Source organism: Balearica regulorum, chromosome 17, assembly GCF_011004875.1.
Source record: "Balearica regulorum gibbericeps isolate bBalReg1 chromosome 17, bBalReg1.pri, whole genome shotgun sequence".
Lineage (NCBI taxonomy): Eukaryota > Metazoa > Chordata > Aves > Gruiformes > Gruidae > Balearica > Balearica regulorum.
In genome coordinates, this window is record NC_046200.1 from 12817694 (window position 1) to 12832402 (window position 14709).

At 36.6% G+C, this 14709-nt stretch overlaps 1 protein-coding gene across 2 annotated transcripts in view; it reads right to left on the bottom strand.

Annotated features, from left to right (window-relative positions):
* The window catches only part of CCDC60 (coiled-coil domain containing 60), a 66267-nt gene that overhangs the window by 34231 nt on the left and 17327 nt on the right, over positions 1 to 14709 (bottom strand). For both annotated transcript variants that reach the window (XM_075769823.1, XM_075769822.1), the window contains exons 2-3: positions 5864 to 5947; positions 3168 to 3259 (exon numbers count right to left, since the gene is read on the bottom strand). In XM_075769823.1, the coding sequence (XP_075625938.1) occupies positions 3168 to 3259; positions 5864 to 5947 (176 nt within the window). The remainder of the gene's footprint in view (positions 1 to 3167; positions 3260 to 5863; positions 5948 to 14709) is intronic.

A 14709-nucleotide genomic window follows, 5' to 3' on the forward strand; every position in this document is an offset into this window, starting at 1 on the left:
TATTCCACTGATAATTAATCTTACATCCCCAATTTGACTTTCATAATTTACCTATGAGAGTAATAATATTTATCCAGCTAATACCTAGCAGTGCTCAGAGATGAGTAAGACAATGCTTGCATGTACTTGAGTGCTAGGTATTGTAAGATTAATCAAACATCCCTAAAAGCATAAGATAGTGGTAGATTAAAAATTTTAAAAATAATTCAAATGAAAATGGTAAGAAAAATTATGCCTTACGTAAAAAAATAAATAAATGTTTGCCTTCAGTAACAAAAGCAATCCTCATTCACACTCTACCATCCACACCAATTTAAAAGCTATGTATTTATGCAAAGACTTTCGTTCAGATACATTGCCTAGTTTCCAATCTCAATTTACTTGACAGAGCTGCAGAAGGGTCAAGAGAATTGCACAAAGGTACATAAAGAGTTAGATGCTCCACCAAGAGTTATGATCAATATCTTGACTCCCCCTAACTCCCCCCTGCCCCCCATCTCTGACCTCCTCAACACAATGATGTAATACTCAAACATGAAGCAGAAGAAACAGACTGTGTAGAGAGATAATCTACTTCCCCCCCCCCTTTTTCTGGCACGGACAAATCATGTCCAGCTTCAGTTTGTACCACTGTTATCCTACATGGAGCTTCTTTAGCACATGAAAAAGCTAACTTTAAAAAGCATGGCTTTTCATACCACTGAATCCTTCAGGTTTAGTCCTTGACACAAAGGGCCCAAAACACCAGCTTCTGCAAAAGCAGTCCTGTATCACATTACTTACTATAACCTCAAAAACTATCTAGATGATAAAAATCAAATTTAATTTCATAGTTTTCTATAATTATAAGATTAGAAACTCACTCTTCATCCACTGAATTGGAGAGAAGTTCAAAGCTGTGGAAAAGCTCAGCTGATCCTAAACATCTCGAGATTGGCCAAGGTACACAAAAATACCATGGAGCTCCTCACAGCATTTCAAAAGTACATTTCCCAACAAGTATCAAATGAAGACCCCCTCATGTTAACCTACTAACAAAATGACATTTAAATTTGTTCAAACTGTTAAGTTGTAATGAAATGAGTGGTCCAGCTTACTTCATCCAAGTATCTACAAATCAGTTTGTAAGATTTTAAAAATCAAGCCCTTTAGTATCAATGGGGATGGTAAAATGGGGATGGTAATTTTCATCCTACAGAACACTTGCAAGTATTTTTTGTCCCACTCATTTGAAAATAAAGAATGTAAAGCAGCCAAAAGCAAGCTCTAAGCACCTGCAACTCATATATCAATAACTAAACTGATCTTTGGCAGGTTATCATAAAAATAACTTTAACTTGACCTCAAGGAGACAATCCTACTGAAATTTAGCAATGAACAATGAACACAGGCAAACATAACAGTGCATTTATGGCAAAAACAAGTCATGCTTTACTAAAATGGCTTATCCAACCCTCAAAGTAAACAACATTTATTATTTTGTTTATGGTTTATTATTATTTTCAGCCAAGTTTGTCATGTCAAAATTCACTAAAAGTGAATAAACAAAGAGAATAATAAAAGTAATTGGGAGCAGAGAAGGATAAAAAGGAAGAATGTGAAATTTAATGTTATCACAAGTAATTAGTATAAAATTTAGAAATTGCTCTGATGTAAATATTTGGGAACATTTACACTACGTTGTTGTGAAACAAAGCTCTGATTCCTCTACAGTACTACATGCAAAGACGCTACTTTTCTCAAACTTCCTTGAGTTTTATACAGTTACAATCTCAGCCAGACAATGCAAGAGCCTAATTTGTCTTCCATATATTATGCTAATACAGTATCATGTGTTCTCTTGACTACCATATTTGCTTAGATTTAACCTAACTAGTAAGTTTTTACATAGATGTCTAACTGCTGCTTGCTTTAATTCAACTATTTTTAATCGAGTGAAGAGTCTTCAAAGACTTAAAGTCTAGGAACTTTGTAAACACTTGTGTAATCTGTACCCTGCTGGGGCTGGCAGTGGTAATTTGTCAGTTTTATTTGCAGCACGCTGTAACTAAACCTTGCCAGATGTAAATCATCTTTTTGTACTACTGCTTGCTGTTTCAGTTGCAAATGAATCTCATTTCTTAGCTTAACACATCAAGAAAGCTAGAAGGTTCCAGGAAAATTTAGAAAACCCTAGAGTCACCTACTGCAAGGCTTATTATGCAGTTTAGCAACTGTTTAAGCTAATACTGAGCAAATAGAGTGAATGGTCTCTGTAGGCAAGTTTGGAGTGCAATCAGAATGTGTGATTGCAACAGAAAAGCATATTGAAGCCTCAATCTTGTCAATTTACACACCACCTGCAGTGACAATGGTGAAAGATGGGTGACAACACAGCCTAAGTACATTTAATAGTATGAGTGCCTAAATGGGAGAGCCCTCTTTGTTAAACTCTATTCCCAATAGGCCTCCCTCATTTTTATTATGGTCTCAGTTATAGAAAAAAAAAAAAAAAAAAGCCCCGCTGGGAGAGAAGTTTATCATGTCTAGTGGCAATAGAAGATACTCTCTAGTAAAGGCATGCACACCCAGCTACTTTCTGTGGTCAGTCCCATAAAGCAATGGTTGCTGTCCAAACTTGGCTGGCTAAAAGGTATATAGGATCCCAAATTACTTCCTATTATGACACCTCGCTGCCTATCAGATAAAGGGCACAAAAATCTATTCCTTCCATGTCAGTATCTTCCTGAGACTCAAGCTGGTATATTCCAAATAAGTCCATGCAGGTATTTCTATAATAGCAGTAGAGATTTTCATTATGATTTTTCCATCACATAGTGGACATTCTATGTCCTAACATTGCACATTTTTCACTACTTTGTTTCCAAATATTGGCACAGGACTGTGTCATGCAAAAGACTATAAAGGTGCTTGTTACTTCTTTGCAAAGAACACTAAAACAATATAGTACTGGTATAGACAGAGCTATCAAACAGCTATTCCTCATACAGCATTTACAGCATTTTGAGTATACATAAAAAGTCTACAAGGTAAAAATTGTAAACTATCTTTTCTAAACTGTTAGTACACAGTTGATTATTTTGCCTATAATCCAACTGCTGCTGCTGCAGAACCAGAGATTCCTTTAGCCTTGACTGGCCCATTTCCTGTGCTCTGGATTCCCTTACCTTGAGTGAGCTAGAGTTTTACTAAGAGTCCTCAGCTCCTTTCCTGTTTCTCTAAGCAGGGAGAGCCTCTTCTCTGGTTCCGGCAGATCAGACTGAAAGCGATCAAACTGAAAATAGATATTACAGTATTAATTAAGAAGAGCTTAGCATAGAGAAGGTATGTGCAGTCTCAGGGTTCAGTTTGAATAACCAAATGTTTTCTGAGATGATCATCACCTGGGACAGCATTGTGTCATTTCACAAGCATGAGAACAAGCCTTACATGATACTGCTGTGCATGGCCATGTGTACATGCGTTCCAACAGCTTTTAACTCATTGGCTGACTTCAAGTTTGACAGAGATTTAACAGGCAGTTAAGCACCCGTAAGCTTCATTAAACTACGAGACAGGAAGAAGAGATTGTTCAGTGGCCTAGACTTAAGGAATGACTGCTATGAGTGCTTACGCATTAGCAAACTACAAAAAGCATGCATGGAAGATAAATCTTTTTGAAGTCCCAACCCAGAAAAATTTTCAGACTCAAAGGAAGGAGAATGACATTTGTAAAAAACACAAGAATAAGAAAAGCTCCACAGACATAGCTGGTTTTGGAGCACAGAACATAATGGTTTTATTATTTTCTTTCTCTCACTTTTCAAGAGTGTACAAACCAGGTCAGCAATTTTACATAAGGGAATTAAAATCACCTACTTAGTATATTGTTCAAAATGCCTGCAACATTTTTTCTTCTGAGCAGCTATGGAACATGGGAGATGAAAGCTTGTATTTGTTGTTGAACTAGCCCTGGCTTAGAAGTACTCTTGGGGTTTCCAGAGAACTGCTGCATCAATTTCATAGAATTATGATTGTATGCGGTGCATATGCAGTGTTTTTTGCATGTGCTAGGTAATAAAATATGCAGCTGAGGCAGTGCTCAACGTGCAAAAAGTACATGGCTAAATTGCTATCCATTGGGAGCCATAGTGCTGGTTCGCAGAGACTGAGGTGTGGCCAAAGGTATTCCTCAAGGCAGTTCTGTGCATTTCATAAGTGTCTTAAGGCATCCAGAAAAATAAATTCCCCGTAAAGGAAATAAAGATGATCCTTATGCACCTGGGAAAGTATACAATAGGATATTGCAGATCTCATTTGGACCTGGAGAGAAAATGCGCACCTACTCAAGAGAGGCTGCAACTCTTATTTCAAATTGTTATGCATATTTGAATGTACTGGTTTTGATCACTGAAACAATTGATGCTCTGTATGGACAAAAGCTTCTATGATAAGACCGAGCTGCATACTTCACCCTTTCTTAGTATATTTTTAACTCTAAGAGAACATTCTGGAAAGTGCAAACAAAAGAAAAGACTTCTTACGAGATGTATAGATAAAAATAACAACTGTAAGTTAGAACTGAAAAAAAGAAAAACGATAAATGAATGTGATGGTGAAATATTTCTGGTATTCAAGCCAGAATGCTTCTGCCAGTAAAACAGCTGGCACAGCTGCACCTTTTAGCAGGACTTCCACAGCACATCCTACTTTTCAACTTTGTTAGCTTCCAGCAAATCTGAAATACCTGACTGATTTGAGTTACATAAAAAAAATGAAATTAAATCATGTGCCATGATAGGTGAGATATTACTGGATGCTGAAGTCGGACTAACACTTGTGCTTTCTTTCTTAAAGAAAACCCTTAAAAAAATTGTCTCAGTTGTCAGTTTTCATATAATTGCAAAAGTGCCATCTTTTCTCTTTTGTTTACATTTTGCTCTTCTCTTTTATAAAAAAATTGTGATCAAATCAGCTGCCTGGCATTCAGTTTTGTTCTATAGCGAAAGGAGATAGATCAGATTTTAAATAAGCTAACAAAGACAACATATGATGAAAAAATAAATCTTTCTGCTGGTTTCTCTGCATAGAGAGAAATTAAAACGTGTTTTAATTCCAACATTTTGTTTATATTTACAAGGCCTGAATTACTTTGGGGTAGATAGCCACAAACTACATTGTAACTCTGCATTATTGTGTGACAGGCCCAAGTACACATCAAATAGAACATACACTTGGGTGGTCTTGGATGAATGAGAACAGACTCACCACAGTAACTCTTCTGTGCTGATCAAAAAGTGGCATTCAAGTAAAATTGGCCTTTCAATATTTAAAATTAAGTTAAGGTCGCACCAGGAAAAGGCTGAAAAACAGGTATAGGCTAGATCTTCAACAACTGTTCATTTGTGCAGCTCTACATAACACCAAAAGGAACATCCCTTTCAGCTTCAGGTTTTTGAGATCTAAGGATATGCAATATTGACCAATGTACTTTAATAAAAATATGAATTTTTGAAATAAAAAGTAATTTTGAATGTATTAGCTGTTTCTGTGCTAAAGTGTCATATGATTTAAAGGTCAGTCTTCTAGAATTGACACATGGAATATCTTACACAGCTAAACTGAATTTTCAGAACATTATTTTTACCAAATTACAATAGAAACCTACACCTCACTTGATTTTTTCCAATACTTTCAGGAGGAGTTTTACTAGATAAAATCTATGAAACATTCATCAGTCAGCAAAAGGCTAGTTCCTTATGTACAGTAAGGCTTTAGACCTTGAATTCAGCAAACAGATCTCCACACGAATAATTAAAACATGATGTTTGTCTGTTGCCTTCTTTAACTGCATCTTGAATCAAAGCTTCACCAGTAGTCTCACCTCTGGATTGAAAGAGTACTTGTTAGTAGTAACCTCAGCCACTTTTTTGGGTGTTTTTTCCTGCACATCTTTTTTCACTGGTTCCTAAAAAATGAAAAAAACATGTAACCATATTTGAAACTGCTAGTTATCTGTACTATAGCAGGTCATAATTTTCAAAATTAAGTGATGTAAATAAAATTTTCTACAGAGATGCAAACTAAAGCAAAAATAATGGCTAGTCTATTGTAGAAAAACTTAAAATGTCACTAAGCAACTTTGGTGCACAAATAGATTCTCATATGAAGTACCTGCTGACAAGCTACTGTGCAAAATGCATACATGCTTTCTAAATTACTATGCTTAAATGCTTAGAAAATGTAATTTTTCTCTTGGAAAACTGTTGTAGACTGCTGTGTCTAACATAAAAAGAAAATCCAATTTCCAAAACCAAGAATAGGAAATTACTTACCTGTAATTGTTCTTCCCTGAAGACACACACTGTGATAGACCACTATTCTTGGATCTGTGCTTTCACCCACAAAGAAGGCATAGACTCATAAAAAGCCCAGAAGTCAAATACAAGCACACTTTTAGTCCTCCTTCAACCATCAGTTTATATTCAAGTGGAAGGAAGACATATTCCCTCCTATTAAAAAAATTATATAGGTAGATTAATAAAAGACTTCAGATGACTCAGCAGTGTATGGCGCTCTGGCTAAAAGGATATGAAAACAGTAATTCCTTTCTGCACTAGTTTTAGATCAAAGAGCTCATTTATTGATTCCAAGCAAAGCGAAGCTGGAGGCCCTAGCAAGTCACATCCATAGTGTCAGGGTAGAGCCAGTGTACAAAAAAAGGCTGAAAGACTGCACAGCAGACTCAGAGCTGTGGATTAAATACTTGCTATGATATATAACTTTTGCACAACAGAGCAAAGCCTGAAAATATTTAAGCATTAAAAAAAAAGAGTTAAGAGCAGAGTATTTTGCTTGTTGGAATCTTGACTTGAGAAGGCAGAAAATTCTTTCCAAATTTATGTTCCTGGGTAGTAGTTCAGCAGAACAAAGGTTCAAAGTGTAAGGAAAAGTATCTTCACTCACTAGAGAACTGCAACCACCAATGTTCTAACATAATGACTGAGACAGCCCACAAACAAATAGAAAACCCTAAGCCCAGAGTTGGTATTGAGAGCAAAGTAGCTGGAACAGAAAGAATATTTTCTGCAGACAGAATATAAGGATCAACTAGTGAAATGTTAAAGAGAAGTCTGAAGGCTCCACTGTTTCACACAGTCGGGACATACTTGACCAAGATCAGACAGCAGCAGAAACAGATGGCAAACTGACACTGCTCAGGAGCACAAGTCTTACAGAAAGCTACCAATGTACCTGACAGCCTGCCTCAGCAAATGAGAAAACCACATTCACGTACTGAACAAAAGAGGAATCATTTTACAGTGGGCACCTATACTTCACCTATAGGAAATGCTAATCAGAGGAGATTACTGAGGATAAATATGCATTCAGTATAGAGTTTGTTATACTGAACTTTAGGGAAAATAAAATTTAAGTACTAATGATTTATGAAAAATATTTGGTATCAAATATCAAAGTTATTTATTTTAACCATTTGTAGTAGGAAGCAGATTCTGAATGCTAAATGTCTTCACCTATAAAAACAGGCTTTCAAAAGTAGACTGGATTTTAGAAACAAGTTGCCAAACAAAACTTTTAAAATAAAAAAATCATTTCCAGCATAAGTCTGAAATATTTGTAACTACATTCCTATATATTCATGAACACAAATGATCTATCCAGAATACAAATAATGCTAAAAGACAAATAATAATTTATTTCCTCTGATTCACCCTTCTAAATTTCAGAGTACTCTTAAAGGTAGAAAGGTGCCGAATGGATGCAGCAGAGGACTTTGTAGGTGAAACATCTTCAGGGAAGCAGGTTCAGATGCAGTTTGGTTTTGAAATTAGAAAAGTTCTCATATTTTGGTTAGTATTTAATTTGTAATCAGGGCACACTTGGTTTTTTTGAGTGTACAATGAAACCCCAAGAAATTCTAAATATTTGGATATCCTTCTATCTTGTTTCTCCTTTTCTGTTACTATTTCCTTATGGCTATCTTCTCTGCACTGCATGTCTATTTGTAATCTGTAATGCTAACAACTGCAGCATCATCCCATAGCAACAAAACCAAAACCTGTAAACTTGTGTCAGTTTTCTTATCTTCTGTGCTACAGGAATAGCATGCAGCAGACTGATGCTGGTGGGGCTTTTTTTGTTGTTGTTAAATTGCACACATTATCTGTATTTAAAGAGAAAGCTAGAAGAAATCTGATTCGGACTTTGAGCCGAAGCATCTTACACTCTACGAACAGCAGAATTTCCAGTCTGCTTTGCTCTTGACAGTATTTGGTGGTTTGGTTTTTTTTGTGGTTGGTTTCCCCTCCTCTGAAGCAGCAAAACGTTGACAATGGCCAGGTACCACTGCTTTTACATCTGGCAATACCTTGATGACATGATTAAAGCCAATTGGGAGTCTCAGAATAACTTCCTACTCAAAGGAAGAGTGGTAGAATCTAGTCCTAAGGTTTCAATGGCTTGAAGGCACAAGTACACTGAGCACTAGTATTGGGTCTGGAGCCATTTCAAGTGTCTAATGCCACAGAGCACTGAAGAAAAGAAGTTCTCTCAGGTGCAACGTTTCCCTGCATCCTACCTCTGGCCAGCCTGCTCTGCCAGTTCATGAGGAAAGGAAAAAGAAAAAAAAAAAAGAAAAAAAAAAAAAAAAAAGAGCTGTGAGCCTATCTAACCTTTGCACAGTTGCTCAGGGAGGGAGGTATCGCATATACTACTCCTTCCACTCAGGCACTGATAATGTGATTCAATCAGTCTTATCACAGAAAACAGAAGGGAATAGCTTCCTTTTCTACAGTATTATCTTCCATTACTATGTCATGTATTAAAAAAGGTGCAATCTGAGCTTAAAACAGTAATGGTACATAATTATAGAACAGTAGAACTCTTTTTAATTTGCAGTGCAGATATAGAAAACAGAAAACAATACTGGTATGTCTAATTTGTTAAACTCAACAATATATTATCATGATAATCTGAACAATCTTTGGAGTTTGGGTGTTTTTTAGTGTTTCCAACTTATGAAGACTTTCATCTAATTTGCTTTTAAGCCATCAAAAGGCCTGTTTCAGTGATCATTTCCTGCTTTCATTATAGTGAAGTAACAAAATCTCATACAACTCCATATGCAAGAAACAATAATTTTAAAAACCAAAAAATGATCCTAAAGTAATATATGAAACATCATCTTAAAGTGAGATGACATGAGGAAATGAACCACAAGTTTTCCATTACAATGATTATGGTCATTTTTCTTGAGAATCACATCCAGCAGCTCTAGGTGAAATGAACTACAGAAATATTGCAGTAGGTGGAGCTCGATGCCATCTGATTGTCTAGAGCTCCACTCCTGAGGAGCTGGAGGTGACCCCTTCCAGTGCTATCACAGGTGGGTAATGGCACACAGGAAGCCCTGGCATTTCTGCTTACTGCCTTAGCTCCTCTTTGTGCGTCCTCTTTATCTTTAGAAAGAAAATTGAAGGGTCTTAAAGTATTTTTGGATGAACAAATTTTGGATTAATAGCTTGTTTCAATCACAAACCACGGTCTGCAGACACTCTAGATTTTATTCTAACAATTCTAAAATACTTCCAAATGCAGATGTCATTCTGTAAGTTTTGAGAATTTCCATCTTTCTTCTCCAAATCTTTTTGTGGAAAGAGCCTGAGTTGGTGCTGCATATGCCATCTACAGATGGACAATCGAGGTACAATAAACATGCTTTTAGGTTGTACATTTTCAAATTTTTTGTTTAAGCTAATGAAATTTCCATGGCAATTCCTGAAGTTCTTTCATTCTGAGTAACTAAGTTTATATGGTATTGTCAAAAATAGCAGATTGACACACCTATTGCACTCTTCTTCCTTCTAATATATCACTGGGATAGGAGCATTATGGTTACATTTGCAACTGTGAATGTGTTTTGATGAAAATAAATCGGCACAGCCTCATCACAAGCCATTTAATCATCCAGACACAAGGTTGACCTGGTGAAATATATTTTTAATATTTTTTAATTTTACAAAAATATTTAGAAAGCTTTTGTGAAGCACTACATAAAGATGACTACTGCTGTTCTTCAGGTGGAATTCTAAATGTTGAGTTTTAAAGGCAGTATTCTAGCCAAGCACTCAGGATTATTTATTTCTATTTCTTCTACTGCTGCTGCTCAATACTGACCCTTTCCGCCCTTTTACTAGAAAGTAGGAAAATGAAACAGACATCAGGACCAAAAGAGAATTTTCAATTAAACACAAAAGGCTCCAAGGCAAAGGACTTCACTAAGAACGTATATATCAGAAAATTAAGATTTCTTTAAGAATAATGCTATTTTAGTGCTTCAGCTTAAAACAAAGCCACAACTAAATCTGCAGATATAAATATATATCAGCATCAAAGGCAAGATACCTGATTTGTTAATATTGTGCTGTACCATATCAATAATGCAAAGCACTTTGCAGTTGAGAATCTCTGTTGCCAAGGGGAGCGCTTGACAAGAGCTACTGCAGCAGCTTCCATTCCTCCGTCTCTGGTCAGAAATGGTTCTGATATCGATGGAAAGGGGCACTCATCCTGCTGTTTTACCATGGGTAGTTCTAATGAGCGAGGGAGTTACAGTCCTGTTCTGCACTCCAGCGAACACGTTACTGTCAATATAGACATATCAAGAAAATGGAAGGAGGCAGCTGAAATGTGAGAGAAAGGCTGTCTGCTAGTGAAGGTATGAGAGTGAAATTTGGAATAAGTAGACTCAATTTCACCTCTGTCAGAAATTTCCTCTGACATCCTAAATAAAACATTTAACACCTTATCCCAGCTACCAGATGCCGGTTTGTGGGTTTTTTTTGTTTTTTTTTACTACAATGAATTTTAGTACAAATTCCAAAGCTCATTGTGCCTCTACTCCCTGTGTCTGAAACAAGAAAAATAACACTTCTTTCATTAACAATGTATGAAGTATTCAGATATTATAGTGATGGAAAGCATATGTACAGAAGGACTGTTTTCATAATACCAAGCTATTTGAGCTGGTTTTGTTGTTTATTCCATCAGATTCCCTCCATTTATCATATTCTTTGGGAAAATCCTCTTTTCATTTTCCTGTCTCCAAAGACTATTTACCTAATTCTGATAAGTTTGGTAAGTTTTGTAAAATAATTGGATCAAATTAGTCTCAGTTGTAATACCATTGATGTCAGTGCATTTACCCTACAGTTACTTTTAACCCTTTAAGCAACTACATTACTTGAGCTGCCATCTTTATAGTCTCCATAAACACTTTTCATTATGAGGATTTGAAAAAATGCATGATTTGAAATGTGTCCTTGGAAGTCAATGCAAACAAACAAGCAAAAAAGTTATCATTTCTGTATGACATCTTTCTCTATACTGCTTACATTTCTGTCTTCTGTTTCTGTCATTTACATAGTGTCTGGACAACATGCCAGTAGTTTAGGTATCTGCAGTATTCCCAAAGCCTTTTATTCACATTTTTTATATCATACTGGCAATGAAAATGACACTCGGCTAATGTTTTCTAGATATTTTCCCCTACTCAAGCCAGAATTACAAATGTTCTCCCCAAGTCTTCTTCCAGAAGACCAAATGTTCCAAAGACAATTTAGGTCACAAAAAATCCACTCTACTAGAAGTGAATGTAATCTGTGTTAAACTGAAGAAAAGAACACTCTCTTGCACCACAATATTGCTCACTTATTCTTGCATTTAGTAGAGTTTAAAATAGATTACAAAAGTGCTGAAAAGAACCTTTTAGGTACAAAGGACACTCAGAAAGCAGAAACATCTATAAACATCTCTAAAAAATTAGTTTCTTCTGCTAGTCTAACAGGATTTCTTATTGGAATGCTATGCTAAAAACATGAAAGTTCATGAACCAAGGCAGGAATACCTAATAAAATTATCAGATCGATATCTGCTACAGCACAGAGTCTCTATTCAATCCAAAAGCAACAAACAGAAGAACATGCTATTCTGTTTTATTTCATAGTGAGAACAAAGTTAATTTGAGAAGGAGTTGGGGAAGACACAGCTGGAGAGCAGAGTTACCAGCCTCAGGAAATTCAAGGAAATGTAATTGAGAACGAATTATCTCTTTAATTACTTTTGACCAAATCAATAAAACCCATGGAATAAAAAGCATGATGACTGCCACCTGGTAGAGGACAAAGAACACCAAAGTTGAAAATTACCACAAACCTAAAACACAGCCATGTAAAGAACAATCAAAGCACTTCTCTTACAGAAGGAGGAAAAAAAAGAAGGGTGAAGGATATCAGTTCAATGAACAAGTAGTGCATGCAGAAGTTAATGGTTGTTTTTGGCCTCTGCTCACTGTTTTCATCTGTGAAGATTGTTAACTCTTTACTATGTTGTTTAAATTTCAAATTGTTCCATCATTACTCAGGGACCAGGAAAAAAAAAAACAACAAAAAAACACCAAAACCAAACCAACCAAAAAACCCAAACCCCAAGACCTCCTGTTTCCTTCTGAACTTCAATGGTTTTTCCCATGCTGGCTTTTATTTCCTAAACACCAATGTAGGAATTACTTATTATTTAAGGCACAGCACTTATTTTTGTCGATGTGTCAGCAAGATCTTACCTTTCCTTTGGCTTCATTCCCAGATATGAGTAACAATACTCACACCTGGGGGCCTCAAATGTGTAGCTAAGCACGGCTGGCTCTGAAAGTGACGGATGGGACATAGTCTTCTGGCTAGGCAGAGACAGAGGGACTACAGGGGCTACAAACGCATCCAGTAGCGGTGAAGACTCTAGAGCCTATCTATCTGTAATACTTATGTGATCCTCATTACTATAGTGGTTTAGCAGTTTACCACCTTCAAGACATTAATCCTCAAAACATTCTTGTCAAGTAGGAGTGTGGTATTACCCTCTTTGTATATATGAAGAATGAAGGTAGAACAAGTCACTTGTCCCTGGTCACATACAATGTATACAGGAAGAGTGAAGTATTGAAAGCAGGTCTGTGAAGCCAAAAGCTTGCATCTTAGTCTGGAAGTCCCAGATCCCCTCCCACAGTCTGACTGAATCTTACAGCATTTGTCACTGTCACTGAAGAACATTAAAGGAGGTAAATTTTTGAACCTCCTCCTTTCCTCTCAACCATGTTTTAGTTTAACATTCCATAACTGTTCTTCACATGGATGCTGAGCACTGAAGTTAAAGTGGATTTCAGATGTGCTGTTGACACCTTGCCCTCTACCTTTTTCGTCTTATCTTATTGCAACTCCTCTTCAGAGTTACAAGCAGTTCCTTTAAAAGTCTTGGCATTTATATGCGAGCAGGACGATCTGTTTATTTTATGGGCCGAGTAAAAGAAATTTCACTCTGATGTGACCTTTGCTTGGATTTGTTCTTGCAGGGAAGCAGAGTGGCCATTTTCTACCTCCAGAATTCTGCATCTAGATTCATAGCAAATATGCCGAGATGACTGGCTCAACTGACCAGTTAGTGACCTCTTCATAAGGTCCCTGACAGTGATCATCCGCGTTATCCTGCTTCACAGCAGAGGCAGTTTAGCTTGAGATTAAATTCTATTGTCGAGTAGAAACTAAATTTCACAGCACCCAGGAAGTAGCATCAAGCCTCACATCAGACAGAAAAGACAGGATGGCAATGAAGGATCAATCCAGCAAATGAAGTGCCTTTGTTCTCTAAAGCCACACTCACATGAGCTACAATTTCAAAATTATTGAAAATCCAATATTACAACACAATTTCCCCCCCCCCAGGAATATACGTCTTACAGTTTCTGAATAGGTCTGACTAAAGTGCAGACATGCCTAAAAAGTTATTCACTTTTTCAATGGAACAGCTGTGACTTCTACTAAAAGTACCATCATTGGCCCAGAAAAAATAAAAATCTCAGAAAGATGAGCTACTTCCTATTTCACTGTCAAACCTACAATGGAAAAGAAATTTCAAGTGACAACATAATGCAGACAATGCAGCGAGATATGCTATATAGACAGAGGTAAAAGAAACTGGCTTTGGAGTCTTTTTTTCTTGCAAGTTGCTGTAGCCCACTCAGCAAATAAATGGATTTGGGGCCAAAACCATTATCATCGTTCTATCCATTCCTACCAAAATGCATTTTCTGAGAGGTCCTGGGAGCAAACATGCACCACTCCTACTGGTTTTGTCAATAAATAGAAAATCTTATTCTGCAAAGACTGTTAAGCAAGCATTTTTCATAAGATCTAAATTAATTTTAAACCCCAACAACAAAGAAAAACACATTAAAAAAATACAATATGACAGGTTTCCTGGCACAGTTTTCTCAAACAACAGCTGGCCAAGTATGCCAGACTCACAAGAAAGAAAGAGCTGGCTGTGCTTTCTAAAGGACATTATTTCAAACAAACTAGATCTCAGAACTCAGAAAGAAAAGTCTTTTTAGTTGGCATAAGGACAGGAAAACTATTGGTAGAAGGAACAACTAATCATGGTTAAATTCACCTCTGGAAGGAATTGGGCATGCATAGGCAAGCCCAGCTTGGCATTGTAAACAGGTGACACAGTGGATCAGTCCCAAAAACTTTTGTCTCGAGCTCTGAGACAGCTACTTTCATAACTTCTTTTAGAAAACCTCTTTCATGCAAGAAACTTGAGTTCAAAGTTATCAGCTTTATGTGGGTGACTTTGCTTTACTGATGTCTCAGAAAACCT